Below are 12,067 nucleotides of genomic sequence, written 5' to 3'. Positions count from 1 at the left end.
CCTGATCTCGCGGAGCTTGTGTAGTCTTGTGAGACCATGCTGATCTCGCGGAGCTTGTGTAGTCTTGTGAGACCATCCTGATCTCGCGAGCTCCATTTCATTTTATAGTCTGGCTATTTGCGATGGAGAAAATGTGGAGCCCTTCGCCAAACTAACGGCCAATCAACATTGGTTGTGAGGCGGGTTTAGGTGTGACGTAACGAGAATCGACTCGAAGCTCTGTTAGTACGTCATACGCTTTTTTGATCTGATTGGTTGATTTCGCCCGTCTATCACCAACATAGGTGGTGATGGACAGATGGTTTATCCAATCAGCTAACCAGTATTTTCGCCCCTTCCCAAAAGTTCTCCCAACGGAACGTTCCCAGATGGATATGCCGAGCAAATGCGAAGCAATCCATCTGGCAGAGTCAGGTTAGTGGGTAAAAAAAAATTCAATTTAAAATGCTACCTTATCAGCAGTAAACGTGGTAGTGGTAAACGCAAGTAGGTTGCGACCCTGAGTATTTTAAGTAGGCTAGGATATGGATTCACTAAAATTGAGGATAAAATAGGACCGGAAACCTCAGTGTGTTATCTATCTATCACTGAGGATAGATGTCTTGGCTTATTTCAGACTGGTTTGTGGCAAAATTGGTGTCTATTTTTACATTGTGGCCCTTTGAATCAATGGAAATGGTTGTTGAATTGTTGAATCTTTAAATAGAGCCAAGTGGGTTTTTGCATGTAAGTGTACAGATTACACATTGTGGAACAAACACATAGTTAGGCATTATTCAGCCTAGGAAAGTGGTTTTGGTGTTTACGTAATCTGATTTAGAGGTCACTGAAACATACAGTATATCACACTAAAGTATCAGTCCATCATTTTGCTTACAAGTCTTATAGTAATTGACCTCTTGCCCAGGGGTTGACTGATATATTGTCTGTCCAATCAGAGGGGCCTGTATGATGCCCCTTTACTTTGCACAATTTTTGTCTAAAACAATAATCGGACAGCACAGTATGTTTATGTTAGTGAATGCAGGAAAATTGTGAAGGCAAAGTTGAAGATGGACATGATCATGTCCTAATTCGACAGAAGGGTGCAGATGGGATAACTGTAGTTAGCCTCCAAGTGACTATTGTTGTGACATCTGGCAAAAATGCTATACTAATAAATATAGTTTAAGATTAATAATTAACAATGCATGCCTATGCATGGGTCATGGCTTTACCATGAATAGAACAGTCAAAACTATACATATTCTAAAAGTATATGCACTGTACATAAAATATAGCATCAATCAACTTATGTCCCATCTTCCTCCATACCATGCATAACACATACTTATGTCCCATCTTCCTCCATACCATGCATAACACATACTCCTCTATTCTGTGTAGGCGAATCAAGTGAACAGCTGATACATTTTGGCCTGCACTATTAAGGGAAACAAATTAAACACCCTAAACTGTATATTTTCTGAAAGCATATACCCTCCGGAGGAGATATAACACCATTTAAGACATTTCCCATCTTCCTCTATGCCATGGACAATACATTGCCCTCTATTCTGTAAAGGCGAATCTAGTGTAAAGTGGATACATTTTGGCCTATACTGTCCAGGGAAAACAAATTAAACACCATAAACTATATATTTTCTATAAGCATATACCCTCTAGATGATCTATAATACCAGTTAAGACATGTATTATCTTCCTCCATGCCTTGGACAATTTGTTTGTCAAATGTTGCAATTAGTTTTGGGTCACTATACATTAGCTATATATAATTACATTATGCCCTGTTTGCCCATGTTAACAAACAATTTCAAAAAACTACTTTTTTTGTTTGTCTTGATGTACGTAATCAACTCAGTAATTTTCATGGTGATATGTGAAAGAAAAATACTGTATAGGCGCATGAATAGGGTATATTTAGGTCTTTTTCTAAACTTTCCCCTATTGGGATTCTTGGGGGCTTTTTTTCCCTTACTCAGGACATATTGAGGATACAAAATCAGTTAAGTTTGCTTGTGTTGCAATTTGTTCAACCCTTTCTCCTAAAATGACTGGACTGTTGGTCCCTCTCCTGCAGCTGCTGCAGAGCTTTAAGATCATGGACTACAGCCTGCTGATGGGCGTCCACAATGTGGACCAGGCGCTGAGGGAGCGGCTCGGGGACCACAGCGCGGCCGGAGAGGGCCCGATCACGCCCGACCAGAAGCGCCCCCAGACCCAGAAGTCTCTCTACTGCACCGCCATGGAGTCCATTCAGGGCGAAGCCCGCGGCAAGGGAGCCTTGGACACAGAGGACCAGTAAGAGCAGACTTGCTAAGCGCTTTCTTGTGTGTGTGTGTGTGTGTGTGTGTGTGTGTCCTTCAACTGTCTCTGCTATCGTCTCATCTGGTCTCCTAACAAATCTCTTTATCTGTTTTTTTTTTTTTTTTTTCCTCTTTGATCTTTTGTCTTTTGTTGTTGCTATGTTTCCTTCTTTTCTGTCTGGGTCTTTTTATAGGATCACATGCTTTCTCTGTTGTCTAGTTGCTTTGCTCTTTTTGCCTGAGTGACAGGCGGAGACAGCACAGAGTGTTTGCTGTGTCTGGGCTATGCTTGGACACTCGTTTGGATTGTCTATTTGCTTTCTCTGTCTTGTGGCCTGTTTCTCATTTTCACTCCCAGTTTTTTTCATCTAGTATAAGTGTTTAGTCATAACAAAAATGTCTTTTGAAATCTGCAGCATGGGAGGCATTCCAGCAAGGACTTCCAAAGGGGAGAGGCTACTCATCTACATCGGAATCATTGACATTCTTCAGTCCTATAGGTGTGTGTGTGCTGATCTGTGGGGTCTGGTCTGTGTATTTGTTTGTGTGTGATCTGTGTATGTGGTCAGTGTTTCCTGGCCAGTGTTTCCTCTAGATTTTTTTTATACCCCAAAAAAAAAAAAAAATTAACAAAAAATAAATAAATAAATTAACAAAAACTAGAAAACTAACTGTGTAAGTGCACCAGGAGTTTTAAGGAGTTTATTTAAATAACACTTGCCTCTGCATCTGCTTCTATACTGCTGCGTCGACGTTTCTTCCGTGATTTGGGAAAAGCCCGTAATAGTCCTGGCAGGAAGCATGCATAAGGATGTAGATCCAGGAATGCACTAACAGGGTTGCCAGATTGGGCGGTTTCCCGCCCAATTGGGCGGTTTTGCAATCTATTTTGCGGGCAAAAATGGGTTTGGGCGGGTGTATAAAAATTGGGCTGGTTTCGGATCAGTTCGGCGGGTTTTTGTAGCCGAAACAAAGGCACTTCAGACCCTTCTTCCAGCGACCGTCTCTGGTCAGCAGGCAGCAGTCTCTCACTCACTCACTCACACACCCTCTGGCTGACGTGCCCCCCTAAACTCACAACAGACACTCTCAGCTCACGTCACCTTATGTATCGAAACATGCATTCTAGCCATATAAATGGCATAGTGCATGGTATTTCCATAACCGCGAGATATGCGCTTCACAATGACCGCAATTAGTTGTTAGATATTCACAGCAGACAGTAAAGCCCAGCAGTAATTTATCCAAATTAACACATATTTCAAGTACCATTCATGATGTTGTCAAATATTGAAGTTGTGGGAAGTTTAAGCTGTATGTTTCTTTCGTCCCCCATGTCGTTTCATTTATCCCGGTCTGGAGGGACGAATGAAACAAAACGCATGTTCGATTTCTCCTTAAATAAATCCTGAATGGTTTTGTTCAGAGCTGAAAATGCAACTGTATTTGACAGAGGACCGATGTAGTTTGCTTGTGACAAAATATTAGCTTTCAGTGTTTTACGATGTCTTTGTAAATTACGTTTAATTAAAAAGTGTTTCAGTCCGGTTCTCCCCTACTCTGGCGCAGACCGCCATTCAAACACACAGCTCGCGGGGTTTTCAAACTTAGCTAGCTGACTGACAATGTCAATATGCCAAAGTGGGCAAAGAGCATTTTGTCATTACAGTCAATCTCTTCATGAATGTGCACACTGCTGAAAGATTACCTACGAGACAGGATGGACTTACCCCTTCTTTCAGGGTTGATGGAGGTGCGCAGGTCTTGCGCGAATGGCTTGACATAGGACTACGGCCCACGTTCCGTCCAGCCCGACAGTTGTTGAGGAAGTTTGACAAAGCCTAGGCCTACTAGAACTTTTTAATTATTTTTAGGCCTAATAACAATTGCTCAAAGCGATTTTCACGAAGGGCCTAGGGCCATAGGCCTATGTTTTTTGTGTAGAGATGGCCCATGCATGAAAGTGCGCTCTTTGCAGAAGCAGAACGGACACCCCTGTTCGTTCAACGCGACTTTCATGAAAACTAGGATTAACTGCCTGTCAGGTAGGCCTACTAATTGTTCTAAATTACAGGTGTCAAACTCAAGTTTGCCTTTAGCCTATATCTGGCGTATGAAAATATTTTTTGCGTGTAGTTGCCATGCATGGACGCACTGCTTCTGCAAAGAGCGCACTGACACTGTCCTAAATAGCCTATTCAGCGCGATTTTCATGAAAACTCTAGGCCTAACTGCCTGTCTCAGGGAATATATAGCGCCTAGGTAGGCTATTAATTAATTGTTCTAAATCACAGGTGTCAGACTCAAGTTTAACTCAAGCCTTTAGCCTACATTTGGGGTAGGCCTATGAAAATATTTTTTGTGTAGCCTACAGTTGGCCCACCAGTTATGAACGCACTGCATCTGCAAAGAGTCGACACTCTTCATATATCCACTCAATGTTTTTATGTTAGGCTAGCCTACTGAATGCTTTTGTTCCAAGCGTCTATTGACACTAAACAGACAGATTAATAGTCTATGTTTAGCCTATTGCATTATTTTCCGTAACATAAGCTTATAGAATAATAGTCTGACGTCCGTGTAGCCTACTTTTGCGTTCATTTGATTGAATATTGTTTCTGAAATTGGATAGGCTAAGTCGAAAAATGGGTCATTTTAAAGCTTGTTAATGATTTTAATGTGTTTAAATGAGAAACAAGCAAAAGCAAATTTGGGCGGTTTTTTGTGCATTCTCGCGGTTTTTGACGAGATTTTGGGCTGGAAAACCTTGCTGGCATCTGGCAACACTGTGCACTAATATTTTGTTCGTAGTCCAGTTTGCAACAATTATTAGTTAACACTAAGTTGTAAACACTTCGGAAAAAAAATATTAAAAACTGGATATACCAAAAAACGTTGATGTAATCGCATTCCTGCCAGGACTTTTACGGCTTTTCTGTGGAAGTTTCGTACCATTCAGGGCATTATTAGTTGGGTAATTTATGAAATAAAAGTTGGTTCCATTACGACTGCAGAACGTCATTAGTTTCTGACGGCGCTACTCGACCTCGAACTATAACAGCAAAAAAGTATCGCTCTAGCTAATATGACTGAAAACGTCCACACACAAACTACAACAACAACAACTTCAACGATATTGTTGGGATCACTTTCAGTTATCATTAGAATTTGTTGGTGTGAACAGCCCTTAACTGAATTAATCTAGTAAACTATATGAAAGAAAAAATCGACATCTACTATACTTTCCCAAATCACGGAAGAAACGTTGACGCAGCAGTATAGTAGCAGATGCAGAGGCAAGTGTTATTTAAATAAACTCCTTAAAACTCCTGGTGCAATTACAAACTTTCTAATGCCTCATTATTGGACTAAAGGTCATAGTTGTACTACTGTAGAAGTTTCGTACCATTCAGGGCATTATTAGTGGGGTAATTTACGAAATAAAAGTTGGTTCCATTACGACTGCAGAACGTCATTAGTTTCTGACAGCGCTACTCGACCAGGGTTCGACCAAGGGAAAAAAGGTTCTGGGAGGGTGTTTGGCTCGGGGGCATGGTGCAAAGGACCCTAGGGTGAAATTAACTCCGAACCATCGCTTAAACAATACACTTGAAATACTCTTTTTGTCCACTGGTGGTTGTTTTGGCGCTGTTTCACGTTTGCCATTGAAAACGGAATGAAATGTAGGCCTACCTGCAAACAATGTAAGAGGCCTATGCTGACTGCATCAGTGCTCAAAGTATTCTAAACGTTTATTAATTAATTGTTAATAACTAACTAACTTCTATTCAAGTCATATTTCTGGGACTTTCTGGGATAATTATTTCTATTTTTATCCACTCGTTCAAATGTTCATAGAGTTCACAAAGTTCTCATTAGGTGATTTCAGATGTTTTTGCCAGCACTCATAGTTTGAGAACTTTGAAATATTTGTAGGATATTGCTTGTTCACAACTTGAGCTGTGTATGCAGACACAGAGTTTAGAGTTCACACATTTTGAATTAAATACTTTTGGGCCCTCTCTCAGAGCCAGGCATAGTGAGCTGGCCCTCGGAAGAAAACGTTTGGGGACCACTGGGCTACATAAACACAATATGCAATATGTGACGTTGAACTAGATGAGCCATAATAACCTCTGACTAGTTTTACTGTTATTATTGTTAAATGGAGCAGCAGCTAGCGGGAAGGATATGTCACCAGGATTATTTAAAAGCAACTGCGACTACATTGTGCGTCTGCCCTAGTTCTGATTCCATGGCGGCATTATGCCGTGGCGGACTGCCATTCTAAAATCAGCGTAGAGGAAACACTGGGTCAGCTACTGATGAGCTTAGGGGGTTGTGTGGTGGCACTGGGGTTCCTTTTGAGTAAACAAAAGATTAATTTTTCATTGTCTAAACCGCCTCAGCTTGACTTTTTTTTTTATTTTTTAGTCATGTTTTTAAGAGAGCACAGGCCTAGAAGGTCACGTTTGATAAGCCATGTGTCTGTCTTTCGCTCCACAGATTCATCAAGAAGATTGAGCATTCCTGGAAAGCTCTGGTGCATGATGGGGTATGTAGTCCAGCTGCATGATCCCCCATTTTTGGCTTTTGTGATTGCAGGCCTTGACACATTGCGCTGCATTAGGAATGTGCTACGAAGGCTAATACCTCTGTGTCCGTGTCTGTTCTTCTCCGTCCGTCTCTCCTGCAGGACACTGTCTCCGTCCACAGGCCTGGCTTTTACGCTGAGCGCTTTCAGAGATTCATGTGCAACACGGTCTTCAGGAAGCTCCCATGTAAGTGTCACCCTAAGCTTCCAGTTTATTTGAGGTGCACTTATGTGTGTACAGTCAGATTGATTGGAGGGAAGCTGTAAAATACCACCAGTGATGTGTTATCAACAACATCTATCTAAAGAAAAAAAAAAAAAACATATTTCCCGTAGAATGAATAAAGTATCAATCTATGTATCTTGTGGAATCATGAGGAATGTGTCTGGAGAATTAAGGGTTTTTCACTCCAAAAACTATAACAGCAAAAAAGTATCGCTCTAGCTAATATGACTGAAAACGTCCACACATAAACGACAACAACAACTTCAACGATATTGTTGGGATCACTTTCAGTTATCGTTAGAATTTGTTGGTGTGAGCAGCCCTTAACTGAATTAATCTAGTAAACTATATGAAAGAAAAAATCGACATCTACTATACTTTGAGATGTTCTGTGGTCTCTTGCCTCATGCCTCCCATGATCCCTTGCTCTGCCTGTTCCTCCGCACAGTAAGGCCCTCCCCCTCCAAGAAGAGTCGAGGGGGATGTCCGAGCGTGGTGCGGAGGTTGCCCATGGGGACCGGCGCCCCTGCGTCCACGTCCAGCGCGGCGGGGGGACACTCTGTGGTGGACGCCAGACTGGTGTACAGGCCTCACTTAAGCCAGGCAGACATGGACGGAGACGGCGGTGTGTAGTGGGGGGCGGGGAGAGACCTGTGAAGTCAGGGCTGTGCATTTGAACATTTCCCATTTTATATGACTGTTGAAAGTTTCTGATAACTGGTACAGAAATGTTCCTTGCTTTAAGCCCTATGGACTTCTGAGGATACAGGGATGGGGGGAAATCTACCATTTATATGACCTCATTTTTCTTAAAAAAAAAATTCCAGGCATGCAATTGGGCAGACCTGACATTCTCCCTAAGACACTTCAGGTGGGTGACTCGGGTGAGTTTGTGGAGACGAATCTATCCAACTCATCGCTTGGCAGCACTGGCCTCACCTCCAGCTCCCCCCCACTCAGGTAATACCTGCAGCATCCATTGTTTATTTTAATATTACCATGGACAACTCTTGTTTGATTGACAGCCAATTTTGAGTGTGGTACATGTTTATTTGTAGGTCAGTAGGGGTCGAAGTGCACAAGTCTGCGAGCACAGAGCAAGAGCACACTATCTACCACAGGTGAGTTTGGAGACCTCTACACATACTAACACACACACACACACACACCAGTGTCTACATAACTGTAGGACTTGAAAGTAATGTCATCTTCTACTTTTACAGTGATGGTGCTGAAGGTTTAGATGAAGAAGTAGGCAATGAAGATGCGATTTCACTCAAAGACATAATCCCCGAGACCAATATTTGTTTTGTAAGTCCAGCCTACACTAAACATACATTTTAATCAGATCCTAAAAAGATGTTTGAAGTGTGCAAAGCTATTGTTTATTACGATGTGGATCTTCCCTTTCTCATACACATCTGTCGTTTGTTTTCTGCAGTAAAGATGGTGTGAGTCTCTAGAACACCTGATGCAAGGAAGGAGGAGGAGAAGAAGAGAAGAGGGGAAAAAAGCAAAGCAGGAGAACAAGGCTCGCATCAGCTGGAGGATCCTGCCCCACATCTTTGTATATCTATGTGTGTGTGCGTGCGTGCGTGGGAGTTCTGAAAGACTCCAGGCTGCACGCTACAAGGGATGCAGCCGCCTGGTTTAAAAACAGCAAAGAAGGAAAGAACAGAGTGAGATGGAGAAAAGATATGGATGGGGAAAATATATATATGTGTTATATTTGCGCACAAGAGAGTGTGTTTGTGTGGGAGTCCATAGGCTCTCCTCATCCCTCAGAGGATATGCTGCTAAAGCTCCAACTCCCAACTTGCATCACTGGACTGAGACGCCCACTTTAAAACCTATTGAACTGGCACAGGACTGACGAGGAGTGCTTGGCTGTACCGCTGTGCACTGGTTCAGGCGTGCTGGGAGGCCCAGCAGTTATGACTGTTTGGGGGCAGCCGGAAGCTGCTTTTAACTGGAATCGGAATGCCCTGCTCTCCGGTTTAATTGAACTCCCCACCAACGAGCCACCTCGTTACTCCTTCCCAGCTACTAGAGGATGGGAAGACCAAGGAGTAGCCGTGTTCATGTAAACCTAACACCAGTATTATACGACCACAGGCTTGCCCTTTGATCGTATAATACTTTGTATCTGATCATGATGTCTCTCTTCGTTCTTTTCTTTTTGTTTTCAGTGTTTTGTGAAATTTTGTTTGGTCTCATGCTAATTTCTCACCCAATCCCTGACTCAAAGAGCTTTATGGTTAAGACTGTGCTAGACCATCTCTTAGCAGTGATTTGGGGGAGCTCAAGGTGAAGAAGATATGGTCTCTTTTGCCACCAGGGTCCTCAGCATATACATCTGAGTAAACAAAGTTCGGATGGCCTCTGACCTTAGGAGATATGCAGTCTTTACCTACTCAGGTGAGATCTGTTTTTGGTTGTCCCCAGTTTATTGTGGGCAAAAAACAAAGTTTTTTTTTTTTTCAGTTCCTATAAACACGCTGGTTTCTTACAATATAGCACAATTGGCATGAAAGGTCATACATAGACACCATGTTGGATATGAGTCTTGAGTTTAGGCTTCCTGGATGTAAAACCACTGTTTTCCTGCTTGTTGCTGTGCCTTTTTGTTGGCTTTTGCATTTGCTAAAGTTGATTTTAGCACTGTTGCTTGTTTAAGCAAAGTTGTGTTTGTTTTTAAGTCTATGTTCCTTTGCTTGTTTGCGGTCATGACTATGGTTGGCCTGTCAGTCTAACGAGCTCACCTCCTTTTTCTCTCTTAGCCAATGGCGTGATCCTCCAGCCACCTAATGGACCAATCAGCTAGCGGGCTCTACAGGGGAGGGCTCTTATGAAGGGAAGAGATTAGTGTTGTTTTAGTGCACACATTTCATGTGTTTGTATCTGTTTGCCTCTCACTTTCCAGCTTCAACTCGCACTGCTGATTCATAAGCAACCGTTTATGCTAGTTCTGATAGTAATGCTAGTTCTCAGAATCAAAGCCTGCCTTTAATGGCTGATGGGTCTTCGTTTCACGTCAATATAATCACACCTGTTTGAAATGACACTGAGTACACTCTCCATTTCTGCTGGTTACAGAAATGAGAGGTCACTGTCTGATGGACCAAGTGTGACACTGCTAGCCACACAGGTGAAGATTGCGTTCATGCTGTTATCGTTTCATTTCGTAGTGCTGAGAGCACTTGGATATGTATGTGCAGTTGAGCTTCCCAAGCATGGCATGTGCACAGATGATCCACTGCTTTCTGTCCTTCTTTGCTCCAGCATTGGGTTGCTTTTGGGTTTTGCCTTTTTTTTGTCTATTTAATGTTTCCTTGTTTTTTTTATTTAATAGACCACTATCAAGACATTCAACTCACTTGTCATGATTGTCTTTTGTGAGATGCCCATCTGCTTTCAGTTGGCCAGATGCTCGCATAGACATTCTCCTGCAGTCACCCAAGCCGTTTATTTATCACTTGTCTTTTTCTTGGTCTCACTGTCAGGGGAAACCAGTAAGTTTCCCCTGGCACAGTTCATGTCCCTGTCTTCATTCTGACAGTCCAGAACAATACAGAGTATTAATAATAAACATGTTAATGTATTAGGTATGGACCAGCGGGATAAAGGGGGTAAATATTTGCCCTTTCAAACTTTTATCTTTTTAAAAAATGTTTTAATTATTTTTTTTTTTTCCCCATGAAGGAGGCAGGTAGTGTCCACTCATGCCCTCATGACTATAACCCAGTGGAATGCCAGCAATTGGGCATTTAAAACTGGGACGAAAGTTTACATTCCCTGCGTCTTATTTCCACAACAGATCTGAACTGACAGGGTTTGTGAAAATAACATAGATCAAAATGTCACCCATCCAGTTATTTAGCCTTTTTCTGTTTTTCCATTTGATGTTCACATTTGTTCCATACATACCTTGACTGGTGAGTAAAGCATTCTGGACATAGCCAACCAACTTAAAACCATGCTCTCTGTGCTTGTTACTGCATGTTCCTGAGCCTTTTAAAAGTGGACACAGGGTCTGGCCTAGTTAGTTGAAGTAGAGTTTGCTAGTGATCTATCCACAGCAGAAAACTTTGCCCAAGAGGAGATGGAGATTGAGGGATGGAACATGCACACAGTAACAGCACTGACTGACTGAAACGTTTTACGGAGGCCTGGACTTCCCTGTCCATGGAACGCCCACCAAAGAGCTAGATATACCAGTCCAACTCTCTCAATACAGTGTTCTCGCACACCATTGTGTCCAAGGCTAGAAGTGACTACAAACTATGAAAAAAAACCTGGAAAATGTGGAGATCATGGTACACAGAATCCAATAGTCTCCAGAACAGAACCAAGACCCAAACGATTGGACTGATTAATTGATTGCCATGATCCTGCAAAGAACTCATGCTGAGATTGTTGTTTTAGTCCCATGGATGTCTTGTTTGTTATTAAGTAATGGTTAATGTAATTTCAGTTGTTGAGTGTTTTTTCTTCCTGTTCATTGTTCTGGTCCACATTACTGGTGTGGCCACTGTGTGTGTGCACAGATACAACACATTTTTAACTGCTGCAATGAGACAATGCTTTTATCCCCAAGGCTTCCATGTTCTGGGTGAGCATTCAAAAACAAACAAACAAAAAAGCCGGTGATCAAGTTTTGATGGTCGCGTGTGCCTCGTGCTATGGTCTTCTGACCAGATACCACCCCCCCCCCCCCCCCCCCCCCCAGTGTGGCATCTCCCAAGTCTTTCCACCCAAAGTTCTCTTGTTGGCCAGTGCTTCTTCCCCCATGTTGCGGTCAGGATCATACTTCTGCCTCTTGATAATCAGTGTTCCTCAGGCATTCCGCAGCTGACTGCCATTTCACAAATGCACACCCAAGTTTTGCATGTGTCCTTCACCAAAGCTCGTACATAGCCTCATGTGAAATGATTGTGGAGA

At 42.4% G+C, this 12,067-nt stretch overlaps 1 protein-coding gene across 3 annotated transcripts in view; it reads left to right on the top strand.

Annotated features, from left to right (window-relative positions):
* Window positions 1-8,632, top strand: part of LOC121720557 (phosphatidylinositol 4-phosphate 5-kinase type-1 alpha-like) — a 22,836-nt gene extending 14,204 nt beyond the window's left edge. For all 3 annotated transcript variants that reach the window (XM_042106804.1, XM_042106805.1, XM_042106806.1), the window contains 9 exons: window positions 2,081-2,301; window positions 2,723-2,806; window positions 6,813-6,861; window positions 7,003-7,087; window positions 7,575-7,751; window positions 7,954-8,086; window positions 8,185-8,247; window positions 8,350-8,437; window positions 8,568-8,632. In XM_042106804.1, the coding sequence (XP_041962738.1) occupies window positions 2,081-2,301; window positions 2,723-2,806; window positions 6,813-6,861; window positions 7,003-7,087; window positions 7,575-7,751; window positions 7,954-8,086; window positions 8,185-8,247; window positions 8,350-8,437; window positions 8,568-8,570 (903 nt within the window). In that variant the 3' untranslated portion in view covers window positions 8,571-8,632. The remainder of the gene's footprint in view (window positions 1-2,080; window positions 2,302-2,722; window positions 2,807-6,812; window positions 6,862-7,002; window positions 7,088-7,574; window positions 7,752-7,953; window positions 8,087-8,184; window positions 8,248-8,349; window positions 8,438-8,567) is intronic.
* Window positions 8,633-12,067: the final 3,435 nt, after the last annotated feature.

This window comes from Alosa sapidissima, chromosome 10 (assembly GCF_018492685.1).
Source record: "Alosa sapidissima isolate fAloSap1 chromosome 10, fAloSap1.pri, whole genome shotgun sequence".
NCBI lineage: Eukaryota > Metazoa > Chordata > Actinopteri > Clupeiformes > Clupeidae > Alosa > Alosa sapidissima.
Note: the sequence above shows the minus strand (reverse complement) of the source record. Positions and strands in the feature narration are given on the sequence as shown.